A 25,998-nucleotide genomic window follows, 5' to 3' on the forward strand; every position below is an offset into this window, starting at 1 on the left:
GATCTTCTACATCCACAGAAAAGCTGAAACTGACGTAATAATGAGCAGAATTTTGGCTCCATAACAGAACCATTAGACTGTTAGGAAAACACATGTGATTAGTTAAGATACACATATTTGTGAGTCAGACGAGCCCACCCTGGGAATCTGGAGGCCTTGAAGTTTGGATGTTTGAGTAATAGCTTACGGCAAGGCCGCATTACAAACTATGAGCCACGGATCTACAGGAAACTCAGCGCAGGTTCCCGTCCAAAGCAATAAAAAACCTCAGACTTCAAACAAAAGCTCTCCTACATTTTAAAAGGTGCATTTTTCCACATTCTTGCGTTGTCTGGGCAAACAACATCTAACCGCAGAATTCACGGCTATAAAAGCAGTGCATCACTCCCCTCAGCCGCACGCTGCATTAAGTAGAGGCCGCAGGTGTGAATCAAACACCCGACACCTGATATTTAACCGTTCCCAGCTGAAACTCACTACAGTTTCTCTCTCTCTCTCTTTCTCTCTCTCTTTCTCCTCCATCGTTAACTGTTTTCATCAGCACAGCATTATGAATGTACACATTATGGGAGAGGTCAGGTCAGGATGTGGGATTCGTCTGGCTGTAGCTGAATTATATGGCTGTGTGGTGCTGGATGATAACGGCCAACTGAGGATGACTCAGGATCTGATTGCTTGTCATGTAAACAAGACAGAAATAAGCAGCAAGCAAGAACACATTTTTTCAAGTTTTTTTTAGTAAAACACAAATAACATATATAATTTTCGTTGCATTAAGGACTTTAAATATATTTTTTTTCTACAAATGCCTAATATGATATGAGCAACTTTGTTACTGAAGTCAAATTCCTTTGTTTTCAGAACTGGCCAATAAAGCCTGGTTCTGATATATTTATTGGCGCACAGACGGAGGAGGAAATGGTATCACACTTTCTTTACCTCCTGCATCAGCGTGAGAGAGTGAAAGTGATGTGCGCAAATAAAGCGAGAGCAAGCAGACCCTCCGTTCTGGGTGATTCATGGACACTTATAAGAGTCAGGAGTGTGAGAACTGCTCAATCTCAATAGCGCGCATTTACACTGTGCACACAGCCGTCACCATGACTGTGCAAACATCCCCCTCCGAACCCACAACATATATACACCACTCCAGCTGGAGCGAACGGGCGCGAGGCGACGAAATGTGTCCAGCGCTGAAATAAACAGGGTCTGAACTGCTTGAATCTTTGCACCAGGAGTAAAGCAGCATAAAGTTATCCAAAAGCAGTGTGTAAGACTGGTGGAGGAGAACATGATGCCAAGATGCATGAAAAAAATTGTGATTAAAAACCACCAGGGTTATTCCACCAAATACTGATTTCTGAACTCTTAAATGTTCTTTGTGAATATGAATTGTATGTGTCCAGTGCAGAAATAAACATGGTGATTGTTTGGTAGCTGCTGTGAGCTGATCCGACCTGAAATATGTGGGTCACTCCTTCAGACCTCAGACCACAGATTAGACAATTAAAACAGAAGGAAATGTGACGAAATTAGTGAACAATCTGCTCCATTAATTTCTTAGCAGCGTGCCCAAAAGCTTGGCCATCTCTGCACAGGCCGCCGCCTACATTTAGAAACGAGACTCTCGGCCCTCGGCCCTCAGCGGTTCACGTGCCGCCCAAAATAACCGTGTGAAAGAGCCTCGGCGGTGAAAACAGACGCTGGCACCGTCTCAACAAAGCAGAGGTGTACGCCCGAGCCCGGTCAGAAGCGGCCCTGCACAAAGATAAAGCATGTCAGATGCGATCGCCAAAGACACGGCGCATGACATCACTCCCCCAGAGCCGGCTCTTTCCCAAGCCAACGTCCGAGTGGCGCAGTGGGCAGGAGGGGGTATCCAGGCCGAGCTCCCACACTGAAGCAACATGAACCGGGCACACACTGTCGCACCATCCGGGCCGATGATGTCAACCCTTTCCCATACAGAGCTGACAAGAGGCAAACAGAGCTGCACTCGGGCTCTAGGAGAAAAGAGGGAGAAAACGGGAAGTTAATGAGACTCTCACATCACAGACCCCAGCCTTCAGGGGCTCTTTTGACGTGTCAATCAGCCCAAGAGGCTGGGGCAAGACACGGGGGTGAACTGGTTCGTGGCATGTTTGCTTTCCTTGTATCTGTGCCTATATGTGTGTGTGTATTGTGTGACTGTGTGTGTGTGTGTGTAAAGAGTGTGTGTGTGTGTGTGTGTGTGTGTGTGTGTGTGAAGCTGTGTGAATTGCGATGGGATGGGGAGGGAGAACACAACATTGGTCCCCACTCTCGTTTCCTTCATCTGTGACCATCAGTGTCATCATTCATTAGTGAGCACACTGGTGAATCTCATTTTCACAATTCTTCTGACAACATTTAGGAAATGTAAGTAAGCTGTTGGATGGAGAGAGTGTTTAGTCTGATGGTCATTTTACACTTTATTGATGATTTATACCGAAGAGGCCAGTAAAAGAAAATACATAAGGATGTGAATGTGGGGTCCCTGCATTGAATGTTCAATTACAATTCTAGCCAGACACCACCGGTTATGAGTGCATTTCAAAATGGTCAGTTTATCTGATTTTGCTGTTAATAGGTTTATATTTGAGTAAAATGAACATTGCTCTTTTATTCTACAAACTACAGACAACATTTCTCCCAAATTGCAAATAAAAATATTCTCATTTACAGGCAATTATAATGCAAAAAAAAAAAAAAATTACATCTTGGCATCATGTTCTCCTCCACCAGTCTTACAAACTGCTTTTGGATAATGTTATGCCTTTACTTCTGGTGCAACAATTCAAGCAGTTCAGCTTGATTTGATTTCTTATTATCATAAGAACCAATAATCATTTCATTGGCTGTACAAAATCACTGTTTAATCTACATGTTTTTTTTACAGGTTTTATTATTAGTAAATGATGGTAAATCTAGAACTTTCTATCATTATAAACTCTGAATAAACAATGAAAATGATTATGATAAACAAGTAAGACAGACAGAGACTATGTTTTACAACAATTTAACTGTGTTAAACACTTATAAACTTCTATTATTATTATTATAACAGAGTAGATACCTCATGCACTGCATATTTTTTCATTATCCCTATTTTGTCATAGCTAATACCCTTCAGAGCTAAGTTTCAAATCCTAAATAAGATGGGTTAGATGTGTAATAGAAGTAAAAACACAAGAATATGCAGAGAATACAGGTTTTTGAGCTGTAATTGAGAACTACATGTTTTTTTGTGTGCAGAAATAAAAACAGATCTGGTTCCTTTTCCTCTTTTGCCCTCTGCAGGCCTGCGGCAGTAAGACTCCAGTGTAATGTTTAGTGCTCCAACAGTGTGTGTTCTAATCAGGCTTCAGATACACACACAATTCAGCAGCTATTAATATTCACAGCTCCAGAACTAGACTATTTCAGAAAATCTTTATTTTTATGTAAGATAGTGAATCTTTAATTTTGTTCGTTTTTATTATGAAAAGATGAATCCCCATGGTCTTACCTACAGCATTATTATTGGTGAAAATTATTAAAACTAGCAAATTAGTTTGATGGTATTTCTGTTTAAAATGTTTGCAAGCAGTATATGTGGGTATTCAATTTATTATTTGTATTTCTGAAAATAATATAATCTGTATTGTATTCTGATATATGTTTTTACACACCACTCATGTCATTTTTGTTGTGTTAATTACTTGTGAATTAGTAGTACAAAAAAAAGTACAAAACTGATGTAAACACTGATTCCTTTAATTGTATTATCCATGTGAGTTATTTCGTCTGCCTTACTCTAACTTTAGACTGATGGCAAATCAGCAGAAAAACACTGTGAATAAAATAAATTTGCTTTTACAAAATACAGCTTAAATTTTCAAGCATGAAATGTCAGCATTTAAGATACATCCGCTATTAAACACCAACATAAACTACTAGACTGGATTTTAAATAATATGGAAAACCTTATAGTGGAATTGTATTATTGTAGCAGAAAAATGGCTTTATTTATATGACATAATTATTTTATAAAACATTGCTGTGAAATTACGATGTAAACACGGTAATTTCGATATATTATGAATTCTTAGTTAATTACTAGTATTGGGTCAGAGATCAATTAAGCTTTATTGGGGTTTTGATTTGCTGAATTATTTTCATAATAAAAGCCAGACTTTTATTTTGAAAGGTTTCTTTAAACGTAAACACACCTATCTGTACCTTTATGACTTTGTACAACAGTCTGAATAAAACAATGAGCTTATATGTTTTAGGTGACGTAATCATGTAGACTTGGCATTTTACTGATAAACCATTTACTAAACACACATTAGAAATGTTAAATATTACATAACACCCACTGATCCATTGATCTTTTGGTCATCTGCCAGAGGTCATTAACACTGGAGTTTTTAAAAACTGTGATTAAAAACCAGGATTATTCCACCAAATATTGATTTCTGAACTCTTAAAACTTTATGAATATGAACTTGTTTTCTTTGCATTATTTGAGGTCTGAAAGCTCTGCATCTTTTTTGTTATTTATAAATGCTCTTAATGACAATATTTATATTTAGAATTTGGAAGAATTGTTTTCCATAGTTTATAGAATAAAACAACAATGTTAATTTACACATATATATTATATATATTTACTTATATATTACTTATATACACATAAATAGCCTGGTAATGTAATATTATTATAATACAGTGATAATACCATTTATCCTGCATTCTGATATTTATAGCTACCAGTAGCTCAACCAATGAGAGTGAATGGTTGAATCCAAACATGGTCCCTGTTTTTCACTGTACGTTAATTGCACACTTACATTTATTATAATATTAAAATATCTTTAGACTTATTATATTTCATATTTCACATTTTAGCAAGTTTTTGTAGTAAAACTCGGCTTTTATTATAATAAAAACACCCCGCCCACCCCCCCCCCCCCCCCCCCCTCTGTCTCTGCTAATGGAACAGTCCCGAATTGCCGCAGTGGTTGGCGCATTGATACACAGAAGAAAGCCGTGTATCTCTATCTTTTAGCGGGAGGCTAGTGTTCTTCCGCCGTAGTGAAGATAATACGTTTATAAAGAGCGAAACAACAACTCATACGCTGCATTTTTTGGGATGAATATAACAAATAAAAATTTACTTTAATGTCGCGAACAATATCTCTGATACTTATTCTGAACACACGTTAAATGAGTCAGAGAGGGAGAGGGAGGTCTAATTTTTTATATCAAAAAAGAAGTCCCGCCCATATTCCGCCATTTCGGTAGATGCTTTGTTAGCGGAGTCAGTGCGATGGTGGAAATACTCTTAATTGAGTATTTTTGACTCATTTTGACTAATTCGAACCGAAATATTTGTAGGTTTGCATTTTTGGTACAGTAGCGATAGGGAAGGAGTAACAGACGTTTTAAGCGGAGGGGTAAAGACAGCTAAATACAGTGAAATACGCGCGATTAGCTCGGTTAGCTTGTCTCGTTAGCTGGCGGTTTCTCCTCAGATTCGGGATCCTCTCAGACTCTTTATCAGCATTTTAACAGATTATTTAATCTGGATCCGCGGACTCGCACAGTCTGTGTGTGCGTGTTATTGATTAGCTAACGGCACTATTGTTTTTTTAATCGGTGGTTTCGTGTTTGTTTTGGCACCCTGACGACCCCTCGGCGAGACTCGAAGACGGGAGAGATGGCGAGCTCAGTGGGAAACGTGGCCGACAGCACAGGTAAACGTGACTGCATTCACTACAGGCCTGAGAGGACATTTAACACAGTTTAACAATATTTAACACAGTTACACACCCACAGCACTCAAATACTAATGTAAAACAGCATAATACATCTTTAGATATTTGTTTATCTAACTAATGTCCTCACTGCTTTGTTAAAATAAGATTGTAGGTACAAAACCATCTATAAATGCATTTATAGCGTTAATGTGCTTCACATTTATTCAGCTTAATGTCTGAGTTATGGAGTTTAAAACCTGATAACCAGAATATTTGTTTTTTTTTTTATAAACTTGAAATATTGTAACTGCCTAATTCATACATTGGTTATTTTTTTCTTGTAATTTGCCCAATCCTGCTCCTAAAATAATTTTCAAAACAATCTAAGAAAAAAAAAGAAACAGTTCCCAGTATTTTAGAACAATCAATTCTGAAATTTATAGATACATAAACTCAAATCTAAAATCTAATGCTGTATACTGGACCTTTCAGCACTCACATAGAGCCATATTTCTGAGTTTTAAGTCAAATAGATTTTAATTTAGTTTTGGCCAACAAATTAACCAGATAATAAGCTAATTTAGCTAGCTGATTATAATTAATTTGTTTTGCTAATTTGTTTTTTCTAATATTGTATTTGTTTATATGCCTGCTTAGTCAGTGGGTTGGGTGAAATGGGGTAAACAAAATTGTTGGGTTTGTCGTCCATTGTAGATGTAAGAAAATAATGCTTTTGTTTGGTATTGTAATATTGGCTTTTTAGTTTACTAGTTTACATGGAAAAATTGGTGTCAGAAGTGGTTCATTTTGTGTTGTTTAATCTCTGACCTCTAGAAAGCAGTGTTGTACTGCGTCATTAAATCACACTGTCTTAACAAATAACATAAATTACAACTACTGCAAATTTATTAGTAGGGAAAAATATCAGAAACCTGTAGATTTGCACACAAATAACATAACTCTCTCTTATCTCAGAGACGCATAGTTTGATTGTTGATTGTCGTGATTTGAAATGTGAGACTGTAATATTATACCTGTTATACAGTTTAAATTGTTAATAACCTGTTCTAACTCTTCATTATTTATTGTTTAAATCTGTTGCTACACCCTAATTCACAAGGTTTGTCGAATTACATTTTGCTTAAAAATCTTAGATCATTCAGTCAAATTATCATAATTCAGTTTCTGACAAGAACTAGAGATAAAAAAAGGCTTACAGATTTTAAAAGCAGCTAGCGAAAGATATTTGTCCATTTTAAAAAAGCAATTAAAATGACGCACCCCTTTAGTAAACTGTAACATCTTAGTCATGTATTTACCAAGTAGGCATTTGGAAAAATGTGGAAACTCTAACCGATTAAATCCAACCAAGCAGGAGCCTGTCTTACAGGGTGGGGTGCTGAAGTGCTAAAGAAAGATCTGATTATAAATAGAAAGTCTCAGGAGAGTTTGCTTTGTTTGTTGACTCACCTAATCCCTGAACCGATGTAGATAATGAAAAGAAAAAGAAAAGATAGAAAAAGCTGTAAATAGATAAGCCAGATTGTCATGTACTGTTTATGTTGATTTAAATATATATATGCATATATAGATATCATTAATTTTTCTCAGTTCTGATGGTGAAATAAAGGTGAACAAAAGGTTTGTTTGACTGTGCAGGAATTATTGGCAATTCATCTGAAAGTAAGCATATTTATTAACTTTCATAAACATTGAAAAGACTGTAAGACACTTTAGACATAAAAGCGTTAGACGTGAACACGTGCAGCTGCAATATTTAGCAGTGTTTAACTGTTTATCTCTTTGCATCTCTATTTGTTTTCACACATTTGTTTTTTTTCTTCATTGTTTGAATGCTTGCCCATTGACTGCTTGCACATCACATTTAATCAGTTTACTTAGTACTTAGTAAATGCATCATTTTATTTGGCGTCACCATTTTGTCTATTCATGTTCCTTCTCATACTTCTTTCTCAGCATCTGTGCTTTTCTTTTTTTTTTAATTATTTAAAGGATGAGTTCTGCATTTAAGCAAAGATATTGCCCAAAAATATTTATTTAGTGGTCACATCATGTGATTAATTGTATATAATGTATATAACACCAATTACATCAATAAAATTAGGCTGGACTCATCCTTTTAAATTCCCCTACATTTCCACTTTACTGTTTGTCTCTATGTGAATGAGGTTCTCTCTTTTTTTTTTTTTAGTGCCCTTTTTCACATTGATTGATCGGTTTATCAAAGTACAAGATAAACTTTTTTTCAGTGTTTGTTTTAAGGCCTAAAGCCTTTGTGTTTTTAGTCTGCATGTTAAAGATACATTTACTAAGTCATCATCTTTGTTCTTGTCATTGTTTGATTATTTTGCTTCATTTCCATTTATTCTAACGTGTTGTTTTCCCCCCTCCTCCTTCGGGTTGTGTTGGTGGCCACAGAACCAACAAAACATATGCTTTCCTTCCAAGGGTTGGCCGAGCTTGCACACCGCGAGTATCAGTCCGGCGATTTTGAAGCAGCAGAACGTCACTGTATGCAGCTGTGGAGACAGGAGCCCGACAATACTGGTGTCCTACTGCTGCTCTCTTCCATCCACTTCCAGTGCCGCCGGCTAGACAGGTGAGGTGGTTCAGAGAGGCTTTGTGCCGTTTTAATGACCTACCTGAAGCACAGAGGGCCTGGCTCATTCTTCTTGGTGGGGATGTGTGGACTAGGTCCAGGGAGATGGTTCTGGCTCTTCTTTTGGATTTTCTGGTCTTTCTCTGTCAGGGCTGTGTCATTTTGCTACGGGTGGTGGTTTAATACTGTCTTGTGTTTTTGAATCTTTATTTTATTCAGGTTAATATGTTCAAAATTAAATCTTAAAAGCTCTGGAAATAATAAAGAGATCACTTCAGTTTCTGAACCAGTTTCTCTGATTTCGCTATTTATAGGTTTATATTTGAGTAAAATGAACATTGTTGTTTTATTCTATAAACTACAGACAACATTTCTCCCAAATTCCAAATAAAAATATTCTCATTTAGAGCATTTATTTACAGAAAATGAGAAATGACTGAAATAACAAAAAAGATGCAGAGCTTTCAGACCTCAAATAATGCAAAGAAACAAGTTCATATTCATAAAGTTTTAAGAGTTCAGAAATAATCAATATTTGGTGGAATAACCCTGGTTTTTAATCACAGGTTTTAATCATGCATCTTGGCATCATGTTCTCCTCCACCAGTCTTACACACTGCTTTTGGATAACTTTATGCTGCTTTACTCCTGGTGTAAAGATTCAAGCAGTTCAGTTTGGTGGTTTGATGGTTTGTGATCATCCATCTTCCTCTTGATTATATTCCAGAGGTTTTGGTAAAATCGCAGAAACTCAATCATTTTAAACTGGTCTCTTATTTTTTTTCCAGAGCTGTTAACATATTGAGTTGATCAATCTATTAAACTTTCATTCACTTTGTGATATAAATAATATTAGGGCTGGGTATCAAAGCTCAGTAAAAAATGTTTTGTGTTATTGCTCATTGCTTGTATCATATTGGTATCAGAAATCTAAAAACGATACCCAGCCCTACTAGTTTTAGTACTTTTCTGAGTGTTTTTTACCCTGTTGTGGTGTGCAGGTCAGCGCACTTCAGCACTCTGGCCATCAAGCAGAACCCCATGCTTGCTGAGGCCTACTCAAACCTGGGCAACGTCTACAAGGAACGCGGTCAACTGCAGGAGGCTATCGAGCACTACCGCCACGCGCTCCGCCTCAAGCCTGACTTCATTGACGGATACATCAACCTGGCTGCTGCCCTGGTCGCTGCTGGGGACATGGAGGGAGCTGTACAGGCGTATGTGTCTGCTCTCCAGTACAATCCTGTGAGTTTTCAACATCTCCTATACACTCTCACACAGGGGTGGGGAAAATTTATCATTTTTAGATGCATCTCAATTTTTGGCATCTGTGAATCGACACAACCTCTCACTCTTTCTCCCTTTTTTTTTTTTCTTTCTTTCTCTCTCTTTCTCCCTCTTTCTCTCTTTCTCCCTGTTTTTTGTCTTTCTCTCTTTCTCTGTCTCTCTTTCTCTCTGTCTTTCTCCCTTTTTCTTTCTCTGCCTCTTTCTTTCTCCCTTTTTCTTTCTTTCTCTCTCTCTCTCTCTCTCTCTCTCTTCTTCTGTCTTTCTCCTTGTTTCTTTCTCTCTCTGTCTTCATTTTCTCTCTCTGTGTTGCTGGTTTAAAATATTACACTATCAACATTAATCCTAGATGTTTTGTATTAATCATTTGATTCATTGATATAACAATGCGGGTTTTCATGTAAATAGAAATAGTGCCAAAGAGCAGATTTATTAGCAGATTTATTATGGATCATTACAGATACTTTACTTTAAAAGTACCAGATAGTCACACAACGAGAGAAAAAGATCCATCAAGATGCTCAATCAATAATCGTGTTATATTCGTGTCGCAGACTCTGAATCATAATCAAATCAAATTGTAAGGTGCCAAAAAATTCCCACCCTTTATCTCACAGCTCACAACAACTGGCTGTTGGGCTGCTGATTAAGTGAGTGGTGTTTTTGTTTGGTTATTGCAGGATCTCTACTGTGTGCGCAGCGACTTGGGAAACCTTCTCAAAGCTCTCGGCCGTTTGGAAGAAGCAAAGGTCTGTTTTGACATGTCAGCGTGTGCATGTCTTTTGTAGATTTTCTTTCTTTCTTGTTTTGTTCTTTCAATCTTTTTTTTTTTATTTTATTTTTACATCCCTCCTTTACTCTTAGTCTTTATTACTATCCTTTTGGAGTGAGTGCTTCCTTCTCCACCCAACTCTCCACCCAGGTCCTCTTTCTGCCTTTTTGAGTGTGGTGCTCTGCTTTCATTTCCTTTTTACCTCCACCCATACCTCCACCTTTACCTCCACCCTGGCCCACCACTCACTCTGCTGCCCTAGTCTCAGCAGGCCTAGTCTCAGCCCTTCTGCATACACAGCCACAGAGCTCTCAAACAGTTTCATTAGTTTTAGAGATAAAATACTCCAAATCCCTGGATTAGACAATAGAATGCACACCTCATGCTATTTATTTTTTTCTTCAGCCAGTTTCAGTTAGAAAGCAAACGTTTTTCATCTTAGTTTTTTGTTTTATTTTAAATTCCCCTTTTTCTTTCCCTCAAAGTAGCCTTACCCTCTTTCATTACAATCACACAGGGACCCCACTTATACCTCCTTTTCTTTCTTTATTTTTCTGTCTCTCTGTCTATCTGTGTGTGTGGGTGTTTTATTTATTTATTTATTTATTTATTCATTTATTTATTTTATTTTCTTTAAATTGGATGCTGTCAATATTAGAATGCCACCCGCCCTTCTCTCCATCGCCTTCTCTCCTGCCCTCTCTCACTCCTTCTGCTTCTTCTCTCTGTTTAAACACTGTGCTTCATCCCGGCCTGGCCTTCGCGCCGGCGCCCCTCCACACACTGGAAGAAAGGCTGGGGCCTTCAGTGTCTCCCCAAAGGCATAATCTTTAAATACAGATTGTTGTTTTGGCATGTTGTTCCTTTAGAGTCACGGAGGGATTATGCTGGCTCGGTCTTGAAAGAAACACGATGGACTGAATGATTTATTATTTTTGTAAAATGAAGTTAGATGATCTTTGCATTGCTAAAAATAAGATGGCTTCTAACCAAGACGTGTCTCGTTTTCTGTTTTTCGTGAGAAACTGTTCATTCATAGTTTCAACTTTCAACCTAAAATCTAAAAAAAAAAGCACCCATTTTGGCTGAAGCTGCATATTTTAATTTGTCCACCGAGCGTTAGGAGAAAGGGTACCTGTCGTATGGGTACCTGCAAATTTTTACTTATTTAGGTCAGTATGGGGTAAAGTCCCTTAGTGGTGGATCTGTGGGAGAATCAGATGTTCAGAGCAAGTTGCTAAAATACAGACCGAGAGAGAAAGAGAGAGAGATATATATCTATATCTCCTCGCAGGTTAGAAGCCCTCTTATTTGGTGGCTTTTTGGGGGGAGGAGTGGGGAGGAGCAATGGGGTTCCAGCACCCCCCTCATTGGCTCTGTCGCTCCGACCCCCCCGCGCGCTTGCTCAGGGCCCGTGGAGTGCGCGCGCTCAGAGCTGCCTATCTGACCCTCCAGCCAAGCCATCAGACGCTCTGAGGGCCACACAGTGTCTTAGTTAGTCTCCAGCCCCACTTTAAGTCCCTACAGCGTCCCCGTGTTCCACTGTTAAGCTTTATCTTCCCTCCCTTTACTTCTGTCCTCACTGCAGACTAGCTCTTTGGCGTTTGGGAGGTTTCGGGTTTTCTCTATTATCAACACTGTGATGTTCGCCCTGGGCTGAGCCAGACAGGCAGCTCTCTATTTGCACTCCACTGCACGCGTCAGATGCGATGATAGAGAGAAAGAAACACACATGCACAGCACAAGCATTGACCTCTTTATTTCAGAGTTGTGGAGGCTTCTAGATACAGATCATTAAATCACAAGCTTTTTTTCTTTACCCATTGGCCAGGACTCAAGAAAACAAGACAGGATAAAGCAAACAAATGTATTAAACCATGTTATCTAAGAGTTGAAATTAACAGACGGAAAAGAATTCATGATTATTTTTTCCCCCCTCACTTTTTCTCCAACTTTCTCCAAGTATGATTGATTGATTAATGTCATTACTTAATATTATCCCCAAACAAATGTGTTCAGTTAATTTGGGGAAGATCAAGCCAGTTAGCCTCCCTCCTTTATCTTTATCTACATAAGAAGATGATGATTATAATGATGATGATGATAATGATAATAAGGTTAATCAAATCAGTGTGTTTTTAAAGAAGAAACATAAAACAAAGCCTTTCTTCTCTCTCGCCCCCCTGTAAGCATTTCTTTTTACTTTTTTGAAGTTGAAATCCTATACATTGCATGAGTGACAACTGCGTAGGATGTTTTATATTATTATTCATTTCATTTTTCCTTTTTTGGTTTGTTTCTGTTAATAGATTTTTTTTTTATATCCATATGAGAAAAATGTATTGATTGCCAACTTTTACTAACGGTCTTGTTTTCTTATTTTGTCTCTTTTGGTTTTTTCCACCACTGATATTGTTATTTAGAAGGTTTCAGGTGGGTGACACTATTCCTGCGTAGGTGCGGTCCGGCGGAAAGGAACACTAGGGCAGCATCAGTCCTCTCCTCTTCTTCCAGCTGCGGCCGCCCCCAGACAAAGTCCAAAAATATGGTAACGGGTTTGTAACTGCCAAAAAAAAAAATAAAATTAAAAAAATACTTCTTGCCTAAGTTCTTCTGTCTTGTGGCTACATTTGAAGAACATAAAAAACAAATAAATACAAGTAACTTAAACAAAGAAAGAAAAAAAGTATTATTTACGATTATTCTGTTCAACTTAACATCGGCCAACCAAGTAATTTAAAGAAACACGGATTTGATGCAGTAAGCAAACAAAAACACAGTAAGAACCCTCTAACTCTTACTTGTTAATAATTTTTTCCTGTTGCTTTGGTTTATCATTTTTTTTCCTCTTGATTTGGAGTTGCAGCGTTCTGCTGAGCAGATGATGCGCTGTGAGTCTACAGCGACGCAAGGGCTGCGCAGCGAAAACAAAAAATCCTATATTGCGACCCAAAGGCGCGCATGCGCAACAGACGCTCCCTAAACCCCTCCCCCCCTGGCCAGCGGACCGCAGACCTTCCTGCCCACCCTGTTAGCATGGCACCCAGTGAACCGCCTGCTCCACCCAGGACACAGCCATTGTCGACATTTGCTACGCTAGCTGACTATTTTGTGCAAAACGTATAAAATTTTCCCCTCAAACAAAGACAAAGAAGGATCCTTCTGCTCTATCGGCTCCTCCTTTTGCAGTGTTTCTGAAGGGCGGCGGGTTTCAGAGAGTGTGCCAGACTGAGGGGTCGGGAACACACGGCTTTAGGTCTGCGGTCTGCACGCAAAACAGCCGGGGTAAGCGCGCGCGAAAGCGAAAAGCAGGCAAAGCGCGAGCGGTGACTACGGCGTGGTGAGACTCACAGGCCGCCCGTATGGCGTTTTGCGCATGCATTACAGGGACCTCCATCTACACCCTGCACAGGCATTTAAGGTTGTGCTTCTAATGTATTAAGCTTTTACTATCTATTAGGCTTTTACTATTAATGAGTACGTGCACATTCTGCACTTTTATTAGCATATGGTATTAAATCCAGGTTGTGGTGTAAGGGTTAGTTCTTTCTGAATGTCTCATATATTTATTTCTCCACTGTTGAGATCATAACTGAAGAATGTCAGTCGGAGTGTAGGTGCTGGTTAGATTTGCGCAGCGTAGGGAAAAGCGAGCAGCTTAGCGCGGCAGAATGGTGCGCACGCGAAAGCCCACGCTGTAGACTCACTTTTTGCTTTAAGGAGAACAGATTCTAACTCTGCTTTTCTCTGCCCTTTTTGTTTTTCTTTCTTTTTATTCAATCTCTTATTTTCTTTTACAACCCCCATCTCCCCTGTCTGCTCTACTGTTCCTCTCTGCCCCTCTTCCTCCTGTTGTTTTCACGTTTGACCCGTTAAAGGCCTGCTACCTGAAGGCCATCGAGACTCAGCCAAACTTTGCCGTGGCGTGGAGCAACCTGGGCTGTGTGTTTAATGCTCAGGGAGAGATCTGGCTGGCCATCCATCATTTTGAGAAGGTGAGTGGACTTAAAGAAGAAATCTGGTGTGAAATGGACAAACTTTTGTCCATTAGCCCATGTCCGTTCTCCCCCAGCATTCCCAAATATACGAATATAGAGCTTGTAGCCGATGCTCCCAACAGGTAAGAAGCACAGGGCACTGACATTTAGAACGATTGAAAAACGAATTCTGTGGAAATGCATGAATAGATGGAATTTGTCTGTTTTTTGCAATCTGTTATTACCAGTTTGTTCATCGTGAAATAATTTCAATTTAAAATAAACTACCTGAAAGTACTGTGTATAAACTCTGTTCACTTTCAAAGCTCTCAGTGCTTCATTTTAAATGTCAAGTGTGGAGCTACTTTGAGTTTGTTTAAGGTGTAAAAATAGTAATTATTTATTTGCATGGGAAACTCTATGCCCCCATCACTGGCATTGTAACCTGTTGGGAGCATCGCCTAAAAGTGCTGTATTTGGGAGTGCTGGGGAAGAACAGAGGTGGACTATTCAACAAAACGTTGTACTCGTTATCATGTTTCTCTACAACCCAATCCATTACACACCAGATTTCTACTTTAACAAAAACATTGCAGACAAATTAATCGGAACTGAGTTCTGTAACGATGTGTTTATATTGCTGGTGTGTTTTTGTTTGTATTGCAGGCAGTGACTTTAGATCCCAACTTTTTGGATGCTTACATCAATTTGGGCAATGTTCTTAAAGAAGCCCGTATCTTTGACAGGTAAATATTTACAGTATTTACTTTTTTATAGTTTTTTGTTTACGTAAATTGTATTAAAGTTATATGATCAAGGTACTTTTGATTATAACAGATCTTAATTATCTCTGTTACAGAGCTGTTGCTGGATATTTGCGAGCCCTGAGTCTGAGTCCAAACCATGCCGTGGTTCACGGTAATCTGGCGTGTGTGTACTATGAACAGGGATTAATCGATCTTGCCATCGACACCTACCGACGTGCCATCGAGCTGCAGCCTCACTTCCCTGATGCTTACTGCAACCTTGCCAATGCTTTGAAAGAGAAAGGCAATGTAAGGAACTCTGGTTTTCTCTGGTGTTTTTAGTCCTTTTTTGCTATTTAACGTCCTGTCTCCCTCCAGCTGAGGCTAACTCACCGTCTCCTCTCAGGTATCTGAAGCAGAGGAATGCTACAACACGGCTCTGCGTCTGTGCCCCACACATGCAGACTCCCTCAACAACCTGGCCAACATCAAGAGAGAGCAGGGCAACATCGAGGAGGCTGTTCAGCTCTACAGGAAAGCTCTGGAGGTAAGACTCTTGATTCTCTGCATATCAAGAGTTTTTGAGATTTTTCTGTTTTCATACTGCCCAGAAATTGGGGCTGAATCGAATGGAAAAGATCCAGATCACTAATTTATTTAAAAATATAGTGTTACTTTGTAAGTTCACTATTGATGCGCACACACACAATATATGCAGCTACACTAGTGTTTATTGTCTCAATTAACTTCCTTGTTAATTTAGTGCTTGTTTATTTAGTGGAAAAAATTGGCAGTTTGTTTATTGTTTTAATAATACCTAAAAATAAAAAAATAATAATTAAAAAACAAAACGGACAACTTGGATGTGGGTTTTTTTATGCATTGCCAAAGTATTGGATCAGGACACTCAAAATCAAAGGACTCTGCAGCAAAAAATGTGATTGGAAACATAGGGCTGCACAATTTGGGCCAAATATCTAATCATTCCCACTGAGCATGTGAGTGACTATAAGCCCAAAGACTACAATTCCCAGCACTTTAAGGACTACAAACGCAGTGACATCACAGCACATGTGCCACAACCTTGCTCCTAATTTCCAGAAGAGCTGGCTGCATCTTCACACACACACTTGCAGGCTATTGGCTAATTTAAATCGAAGCTCCTGCTATTGAAAAATTGCATCCATTTAAATCGCGATTCAATTAAAAAAACGATTAATCTTTCAGACCTATCAGAGCATCCCTAATTTGTATATCTCAGTTAAAGCAAAGCCCCTTTGTTTCTTTTTGTGTTTGACAGGTGTTCCCAGAGTTCGCTGCAGCTCACTCCAACCTGGCCAGTGTTCTTCAGCAGCAGGGCAAACTGCAGGAAGCCCTCATGCACTACAAAGAAGCCATCAGGCATGCTCTTTTATTCTTCTGTTGACCTGTTTGACCTGTGTGATATTGATTTTAAGAATCAATAGCTAAACCCTTCACTAACCCGATCAAATAAATCTATAGGATCAGCCCCACCTTCGCCGATGCGTACTCCAACATGGGAAACACCCTGAAAGAAATGCAGGATGTGCAGGGAGCGCTGCAGTGCTACACACGGGCCATTCAGATCAACCCCGCTTTTGCAGATGCTCACAGCAACTTGGCTTCCATCCACAAGGTATTCCTAATCACATCACTCTTAAATCGTGTCTAGTAGGTGTTCTTATGTTATTTTTTTGGAGTGTGTTTATTAAATGTTCGTATTTAACCTCCATAGGACTCTGGAAACATTCCAGAAGCGATCGCCTCTTACCGCACTGCTCTGAAACTCAAGCCTGACTTCCCTGATGCTTACTGCAATCTGGCACACTGCCTACAGGTTTATAACTCCTTTTAATTTATCAATCTTGTTTTTTTTTTTTTTTAGTATCCAGTATATGAAAAATGATTTATATAAACTTTGAATGTTAATTGTGCCACATTTTAGAGCCTTTCTTTTATAGATTGGGAGATAAACCAGCTATCTATTGATATTGGATGATTTTTCTATCTAAATAGAATTTTCTATTCTATTTTTGCTGCAGTTTCATGTTTTAGCCCAATCAGTAGTAGGAGAGCTAACAAACATCACTAACCACACAAACTGCAGACGTTCAATATAGTGTTATCACATAGCAGGGGTGAGAATCACAGAATATCTCATAATACGATATTATAATTATATTTAATATATCACAAGACAAATTCTCTACAATACTAAATAGCATTTGTGTTACTGAAGAGGATAAAACACTCCTAAATAATTAAATACCAGGAATTATAGATTTATTGGTGTTTCAGTTTCACAGAATTTTAAAATTAATATTTTTACCTGCAGGGTTTTTTCCGTATTATTGAATTATATAAAGCCACCACATGGAGTTATGAAGCAGTAACTTCAGTCATCAGTAGATATCTCGGCTGTTTTGTAGTTCCTGATTCAGTCCCTGTGCTGTAGATCCTCAGTGATGACGCTTTAACTTCTTATTTTCAGATTGTGTGTGACTGGACGGATTATGATGAGCGCATGAAGAAGTTGGTGAGCATTGTAGCCGATCAGCTGGAGAAGAACCGTCTGCCCTCAGTTCACCCTCACCACAGCATGCTGTACCCGCTGTCCCACGGCTTCCGCAAAGCCATCGCAGAGAGACACGGCAACCTCTGCTTGGACAAGGTACCCCATACCGCTGCTCTGTCCTCTGCTGCTGGTTAAATACACACTTTTAATAAGTAAGCATGTGCATTTATTTACTTTGATCTGATTTATTTATTTATTTATTCTTTGATCTGATTGTGCTACAGATTAATGCTCTTCATAAACCTGCCTACGAGCATCCCAAAGACCTGAAAGCCAGCGGAGGCCGTCTGCGCGTCGGATACGTCAGCTCAGACTTCGGCAACCACCCGACTTCTCACCTCATGCAGTCTATTCCTGGCATGCATAACTCAGAGAAATTTGAGGTGGGTCCAGTTTTTGTTTCTAATATCTCGGTGTTATCTTTTGGGGTCTATTTGACTCAATTCAATGTTAAAATTTAAATAAACAATTGTTTGTTTGTTTTTTCTAATTTAATGGGGACAGCTAGGGAAACATAAACATGATATGTTTGATGTTCTCTGGTGTTAATTTGACCCCAGGCTGTTTTATCTGAATAAAACACACAAACAATATCAGCATTTTACACATTTTTGTTTTGGAGGATTAAGTTAATTTCACTAATACATAATATATAGTCTTCAAAATGCTTTATGGCCCATTTTCAGTAACCTGGAAAAGTCATGTAATCATAAAAATAGCTATTTCCAGACCTGGAGAAGTTTTTAAAAAATCATGGAAATTTGCTCTACAAAGATTTTTGTTTCCATTTATCGACTAAGGAAAACTGTTTTGGTTAAAAAGAATGAATTAAAGGTTTGGGGAAATCCATTAAATTTTAGCTTCAAATATAACTTTTTTTTAATATGATTTTCTTAGTGAGAGAACAAAGCTTATTTATTGCGTTATTTGGCTTAATTCAGACAAATATAAGGCAGAGATGCAACGACCCAAACTGTGTAATGACCATGTCTGCACTGATGATTTAAAGATCGAAAGTCATGAAAAAGTCATGGAAATTTATTGTTTAAAAACGTAATTTTTTTTATGAACCCTGAAAAGATATTCAATTTAAAGGTAAAAAAAGATCAGTACATTTAACCCAGTTCTGTTTTTTGTCTTTAGGTGTTCTGTTACGCCCTCAGTCCTGACGACAGCACAAACTTTCGAGTGAAAGTGATGGCCGAGGCTCATCATTTTACTGACCTCTCACAGGTAAGAACTTAGAGCGTGTTTGCTTTTCTTTGTTTGTTTGTACAGTATTTTTTCTTCTTTTATTCTTATGTATTTATATTTTATGTTAGATCCCCTGCAACGGTAAGGCTGCTGACCGAATCCACCAGGATGGAGTTCACATCCTTGTGAATATGAACGGATACACCAAAGGAGCTCGAAACGAGCTGTTCGCCATGCGCCCAGCTCCCATTCAGGTCTGCAAAGATAATTTACACAGGCAAGATTATATATATATATATACACTGAACGTCTGAATTAATAATATAATATTACTGTTTTGACTTTAGGCTATGTGGCTGGGATACCCAGGCACCAGTGGAGCTCCTTTCATGGACTACATAATCACAGATAAGGAGACTTCACCAGCTGACCTGGCTGAGCAGTACTCTGAAAAGATGGCCTACATGCCCAACACTTTCTTTATTGGAGACCATGCCAACATGTTCCCACACCTCAAGGTAGGGGCAGCATCAATTTAATTTCCTAACACTAGGATTAGTGAAATTTCACGATTCTGAGGCCAAAGCCCCTTTTTTCTCCTCCACCTTTAGCTTTATTGGCATGTGTCTAATGGCACCAGTTATATATTGTACTTTTCACACTATAAGGTGCACCAAATTACAAGGCACACTATCAGTAAATGTTTATTTTCATGCATAAGGCGCCAGGTCTCGGCACCACTGAGCATTAGCATTAGCAACTAACCATTAGCAGCCAATGTCGCCCGACAGAGCTACACTGAGGAACCATGAGTGTTTCGGTAAACCAGGGCGATATTATCCAACTGATCATTCCATGTAGCATGTTTTAACACGGTAAATGTGCCGACTACAGTTTAATATACTCACCTCTGGATAGCCAAAGAGCTAGCGCTTAGCGCAGTTAGCGGCTAATGCTAATGCTGCTCCAGCAGTGCTAGCTGGGGTTAGCAGCAGGCTACTGCTTAGCGCTATTTGTGAAAATAAATGGATTTCAAGTGCGCAGTATAGTGCAAAAAATATGGTGTGTATATTATCTAACAGAGAGATACATAAACATTCATTCAGACCATGGAAACTCTGTGTCAATCCATCAGTAAAATATACATATACATAAACGCACTTTACACTTACATTGAATGGATATACTCTGCTTCAGCACTACAATTCCCAGAATGCACCTGCCTACACACACCTCAGCAAGTGTAGATGTGTTGTGGGTCATTATCATAACAATAGGGATTATGTGCCTTACAAAAAAATCGTAGCTTTATCTGTTCTAATGTAGTAATGTTTAAGAATATCGTTTCAGATTAGGAGAGGAAAATAATATTACATGTTTTATGTGATTTTTTAGAAAAAGGCAGTGATTGACTTCAAATCCAATGGACACATTTTCGACAATCGCATTGTTCTGAACGGCATTGATCTCAAAGCTTTCCTGGACAGCCTGCCAGATGTGAAAGTCATAAAGGTAAGAGAGGAATTTATTTGATTGATATTTTGTTTATGTTTTAAAAATGATTACTGTATTATTGTGTACACCCTTTGTATAAACACAACACATAATTTATCATATGACACATTTAGAGAAGTTATGGTGGTGTTTTTTCGCTTAAATCCAATCTTCTTTCAGATGGAGTGTGATGGTCAGGAGGCACCAGACAGTAATGGAGCTCTCTCTATGCCAGTCATCCCTATGAACACTGCAGCTGAGGCTATTATCAACATGATTAACCAGGGCCAGATCCAGGTCACCATCAATGGTTTCACTGTCAGTAACGGCCTGGCAACCACTCAGGTACTGTTTACTAAACCCTCAGACTGAAACACATTACGCCCTTTCCGGACTGGATTAGTATCTCAGGGGGTTCTGGGGTAATTTTCTCTTTAATGGGGTTTTTATCCTCTGTGATTTTATTCCTGTCCAGAACGATCATGTACGTGTTTTTTGTCAGACGTCCTCTGATAAAAGTGGAAATGGAGGAGCTACTGAACACTGCGATGATTTCATTTGCATCAAGAAAGGCTAATAACTCACTGAAGAAGATTTCACTGTAGAAGTGTGAAATCTTTTTTTATTTTTTTTTTTATACAGACGCCCCCCCTGAGAAACTAATCCCGTCCGGATAGAGCTTTACAGTGATTTGTGCGTTGTTGCATGTGGGAGCTGTTATGCTTTTTATTTAGTCTCAGTGGGTGCTATTTGATTCACATTGGTATAAATGATTCACAAAAACATGGGCAGGTTTTTTTTTTTGTGAATTGGTTTTTAAATTGGTTTACTTGTTTTTGATGATTTTGTCGTAATTGACAGTTTCCTCCTGTTGATTTTACAGTGTGAAACTGCAGTGTCTGGTATAATTATCTGTTTGCATTTGTGATCAATGGATCAAATAAATTGCTTAGAGTTGAATTGCTTGGTTTTCCAACAGGTTTATTCTGAATATAATTGGAATCCACTCTTCGAGATCTGCATGTTGTCTTAATTGGTGCTTTAATCACACAGGGAAGATCGAGTAAAGAGAAACCCGCCCTTTTATAATACACTACGCTTGTAGTGGACAGGGATGGAATATCACTACATTTTGTTGTTTTACAGATTTTTACTCTCGAGGAGGTTGTAGTATCTGGGACTGTAGCCTTGCAGGTATGGCATTTTAGCTTGTCCAGAAGAGCAGCACAGTGAGGCTGGATGTGCAATAATAACACTCAAAATCTCAAATATCTCAGTTCACCTGGGTCTTAAACAAACCTGTAGGTGGCACCCAACATGGAAGTTGGATGTTGGATGGTTTGTGTGAACGTTGGCCTGAATAAAGAGCTCATTAAATGATTTAAATCATTTTCAGCAGCATTTACTCTGTGTGGTTTGGTGTCTTTACCCTAGTGGTAGTTGTTTGAGCTACAGCTATTGTTTTCTTGAGAATTAAAAGTTTGTAATAAAAGCTACATAATATTTGGGGACATAAAATGTTCTGTCTAAACCTTTTTCCTCAATGTGTGAACCTGTTCAGTGAACAATGATCCCTTTCCTGCGTTTAACCCTTAGTTTAAGTCTGGATTAATGTTTCCCTTCCCAACAGATCAATAACAAGGCTGCCACAGGCGAGGAGGTTCCCAGAACGATTGTGGTGACCACCCGTTCTCAGTATGGACTTCCAGAAGACTCCATCGTCTATTGTAATTTCAACCAGCTGTACAAGATTGACCCTCCAACTCTGCAGATGTGGGCTAATGTAAGATTTTGTGATGTTTATTGTGTGAAATGGAAAAAACAGGGTTCATATGGTCTTTAAAATAGCCTTTTCCAGGCCTGAACAAGTTTTGTGTTTATCTACCAAGAAAAGGTTTAAAAAAAAAAAAAAACAATTATAATAAATTTACAGCTGCTTGGGTTTTACTCAGGCTTAAGTTTCAGCTGGAAATATTACTGTAAATTCACACAGTCAGAGAACAATGCTGATTTAATGATGTCTGGAATAAGGCAGAGATCTGCAGAATATGCAGAAATGTGATATTTTTCCACATGAGAAAAGCAAAATGAAGATAGCTGGTGTTGGGTATGTAGACGCCAGGCTGTTGCCGTGTGAACTGTTAACCCATCATGGGTATTTTAATCAAACCACAGTTAATTTTAGGTACCATGTAGGTCTACTATAATCAGTTTTTACATGGATTTTGACCTGATTCATGAAAAGGTTGTGGAAGCTTGTTGGCTAAACGTGTATGAACCCTGAATTAAGTGGGGAATGGAATTTAAGAATGTTACACCTCTTTTTGTTACAGATTCTGAAGCGTGTACCCAACAGCGTGCTCTGGCTGCTGCGCTTCCCGGCTGTGGGTGAGCCCAACATTCAGCAGTATGCTCAGAACATGGGTCTTCCTGGAAGCCGCATCATCTTCTCCCCTGTGGCTCCTAAAGAGGAGCACGTACGGCGCGGTCAGCTGGCTGACGTCTGCCTCGACACGCCGCTCTGCAACGGCCACACTACCGGCATGGACGTGCTCTGGGCCGGAACACCCATGGTCACGATGCCAGGTCAGTCCTGTGCACTTTAGGGATGATGTTCTGTACTCAAATAAAGCTCCTCGCTCGTGTCGACGGGCAGCTAAACTCCTCCAATAACAACACTGACAAAACAATGATCCTGAAATCAGTTATATAGTTTCAGTATATTCAGAATATATAGAAACTATGATGTCTAATGGCTCAGTTACGTAATGTAAAACAGGATTCATACGGTCATGAAAGACCTGGAAACAGCAATTTCCAGGCCCGGATAAAAATACCCAGAAAGTTTTGGAAAAGTCACAGAAATCTTTGTGTTTCTGTTAATCGATGGAGAAAATCTATTTTGAGCTAACAAATACATCAGCACAGAGTTAATTCAGTCATTTAGTTCAACACAATGGAGCTCTCCGGATCTGACACATTTTATTATTAAAGATTGTTTGTCAGATTCATTTTAAATGTACTATAATCAATTTCGATTATAGTTTTAGTTGATTTTTGGTTTGATTATCCATGTCTGCACTGATGTTTAAAAAATCGTATGGTCATGAAAATTTGCCTTAAAGGCGTGGAAAAAAAATCATGGAGATTTATTGGTTAAAAAGTGTATGAACCCTACAATATACACGATCACAAACACTAGTGTGTCTGGCTGGCGGTGTGGGAATGAAACGGTTGGATTTTGTATCCGTGGGAAATTTGTGTTTCACTAACAAGCAGCAGCCACGTCACACAGTGACCATCACAAAAAAAGAGAGACACAAAAGAGGAAGAAAAAGAAGCAAAAATAGAATAATCCTCAAAACCCACCAAACATCTCTTTCTCTCTCTCTCTCTCTCTCACACACTGGTGTTTCACAGGTGAGACGCTCGCTTCCAGAGTTGCTGCTTCTCAGTTAACCTGCCTCGGCTGTCCGGAGCTCATCGCCCAAAGTCGGCAGGAGTACGAGGATGTAGCTGTTAAACTCGGCACTGATTTGGAATTGTAAGTCAATTACAGTTACTTTTAATATTTCTCACAGATTTCTAAAAGATTCTCGCCTTTTAAAAAACATACTTTTATATTACTTTGTATATTTATATTATTTATATTTATTATTTATTAATCCTACTCTCTGTGTTCTGCAGTCTGAAGAAGATCCGTTCTCGTGTTTGGAGGCAGCGTATCTGCAGCCCGCTCTTCAACACCAAGCAGTACACTATGGACTTGGAACGGCTCTACCTGCAGATGTGGGAGCATCACGCCAGCGGCGCTAAACCTGATCACCTTCTCAAGATTCAGACAATCGAGAGCAGCGAAAGCACCTGAACTGTCTCCTGTCCGCATGCCCCGCCCCCTCCTCTGACCTTTACCCCCTCCCCCTTCAGTCAGCTACCTAATCTAACCCCTCCCCCCCCCCCCGAGCACCCACCCCCAGGTTTTTCACTGTCAGAGACTCTATAGAGCCTGCAGTTCAGCACCATCATGATGATCTGAGTATCTGTTCTGCCGCAGCTTTCATTCCCGTGAGCCAGAGAGGAGAGAAACACTTGAACTCCTGTACTGAGACTCTTCTTCTCTCCTCCTCTTCTTCGCTCCGGCTGCTTCTCTCTTCTGCTTGTGTGTGGAATCTGAAAGGGACGTAAAAAAAAAAGTCCCTTCATGTTAAATTGTGATCTACGTGTCTATAGATGATGAAGGTTTTTGTTGTATTCGAGGGTCAGAGTGATGACCCGGGCCCGGTGATGCACCTTGGAACTTTGGTGTGCTTCTAAAATGAATGAATGATTGATTGGCTTTACGAACGCTCTGTACGCTAATACGAACTTTAGCCTTTTTTAGTTGGCAGATTTGCTTCTTTATCAGTTTTAGCCTGTTCATCATGACCCTGAAGTGATGTGGGAGTGAGGTGTGGATGGATTTGATCACTTTGCCCCTCACTAATCGCCAACGTCTCGGTTTCTTTTTCATGTTTCATTAATATCGAAGCTCTCTCGGGTTGTGTCTTTTCACGAAACACGATGCTACAGAATTTTTTTGGGACGAAGTAAACTGGAGAGCTTCTCAGTCAGTGCACAGCGTGAAAACGGTCTGCAGAATACCCCAGTATTTGACCCCTCTCGCTAATTTGTTTTATTATTTTTACCAGGAAAGGTGTAGGTAAGTATTTTCTAAGCTGTCTTCCTGTCAATCATTTTATTTATGTCCTGTCAAAAAAAAAAGTTCTGCGAGGCTCTTAAAAACTGAAATAAAGAAATGTGGCAAACCTTCAGTGTGTGTGGTGATTGGCTTCACTTCTGTTTTCCATTTAATTCACCTTTTAATAAATAACTTCATTACTAGCATGAGAATATAAATATGTAAGTATGAGCTGTTCTCTTGTGCATGTTGTCTTTCTGAACTTGTTGAGTTGCATGAAAAAAAATGTATTGTGCAGTCAGTGTAAAATCAGATTTTTTTTTTTTTTTAAATAAAAATGATGATTAAGGTTCTTCTGAGCTCCATATTTTCGTTTGCATTTTTCTGACTGAAAACTGCTTCACTTCATCTAAAAGAAAAGAAAAATCTATCATCTGGCACGCACTCAGTTCCCACTAGAACCCAAAATTCACGTTGTCTTGTGATGAGGAGGCTGGTCAGTGTTTTACCTCATAAGATAAGACCTCACAACTTCTAGGGGGAGAGGTATTCACAAGCTGCCCTTGATCACTTCTTGATCAATATACATATTATACTGCTGTCCTGTGACTTTTGGCATATCAGTGTAAATATTTAAGGCATGTGCATAAAATCAAATTGCACATGTGCAAATTAGTAAGTAAAACAAACTGGTAAAATGGGTATTTTTAATTATTAATGAAGAGCTAATTTTAAATTGTAAATGTATTGCAAGATACTGTGATTGCAAAGCGATTTACGTTTGATTTAAATCAGTAAGATACAACACATCACAATTCTGGCCAGCATGCATTTAATTTTAGTCATTTATGATCGTGCATGATCATAGTGCTTAA

General features: G+C 39.0%; 1 protein-coding gene across 5 annotated transcripts; it reads left to right on the forward strand.

Moving 5' to 3' along the window:
• The first annotated feature begins 5,285 nt into the window (after positions 1-5,285).
• Positions 5,286-25,256, forward strand: ogt.1 (O-linked N-acetylglucosamine (GlcNAc) transferase, tandem duplicate 1). Of its 5 annotated transcripts, none has more exons than XM_007228440.4 (23): positions 5,286-5,759; positions 8,202-8,382; positions 9,384-9,627; positions 10,347-10,415; positions 14,317-14,433; positions 15,082-15,161; positions 15,275-15,470; positions 15,568-15,708; positions 16,462-16,562; positions 16,665-16,818; positions 16,918-17,019; positions 17,674-17,853; positions 17,982-18,140; positions 18,901-18,990; positions 19,080-19,205; positions 19,299-19,469; positions 20,347-20,463; positions 20,626-20,790; positions 21,592-21,639; positions 22,076-22,228; positions 22,779-23,031; positions 23,866-23,989; positions 24,133-25,256. In XM_007228440.4, the coding sequence occupies exons 1-23, from the start codon at positions 5,723-5,725 to the stop codon at positions 24,311-24,313; spliced, it is 3,189 nt and encodes a 1,062-aa protein (XP_007228502.2). In that variant the 5' UTR covers positions 5,286-5,722; the 3' UTR covers positions 24,314-25,256. The 5 variants fall into 5 exon arrangements, with proteins under 5 accessions (XP_007228502.2, XP_007228503.2, XP_007228504.2 ...); XM_007228441.4 differs by having other exon boundaries at positions 8,232-8,382; XM_007228442.4 differs by lacking the exon at positions 21,592-21,639.
• The last annotated feature ends 742 nt before the right edge of the window (positions 25,257-25,998 follow it).

This window comes from Astyanax mexicanus, chromosome 10 (assembly GCF_023375975.1).
Source record: "Astyanax mexicanus isolate ESR-SI-001 chromosome 10, AstMex3_surface, whole genome shotgun sequence".
Taxonomy (NCBI): Eukaryota; Metazoa; Chordata; class Actinopteri; order Characiformes; family Acestrorhamphidae; genus Astyanax; species Astyanax mexicanus.

What these genes read in the sequence shown, in the direction of transcription:
- ogt.1 (XM_007228440.4), top strand. Translation starts at nt 5,723, where the DNA reads ATGGCGAGCTCAGTGGGAAACGTGGCCGACAGCACAG. An exon ending in GCAACCTCTGCTTGGACAAG is followed by an intron (nt 17,854 to 17,981) that starts GTACCCCATACC and finishes ATTGTGCTACAG; the next exon opens with ATTAATGCTCTTCATAAACC. An exon ending in ACCCATGGTCACGATGCCAG is followed by an intron (nt 23,032 to 23,865) that starts GTCAGTCCTGTG and finishes GGTGTTTCACAG; the next exon opens with GTGAGACGCTCGCTTCCAGA.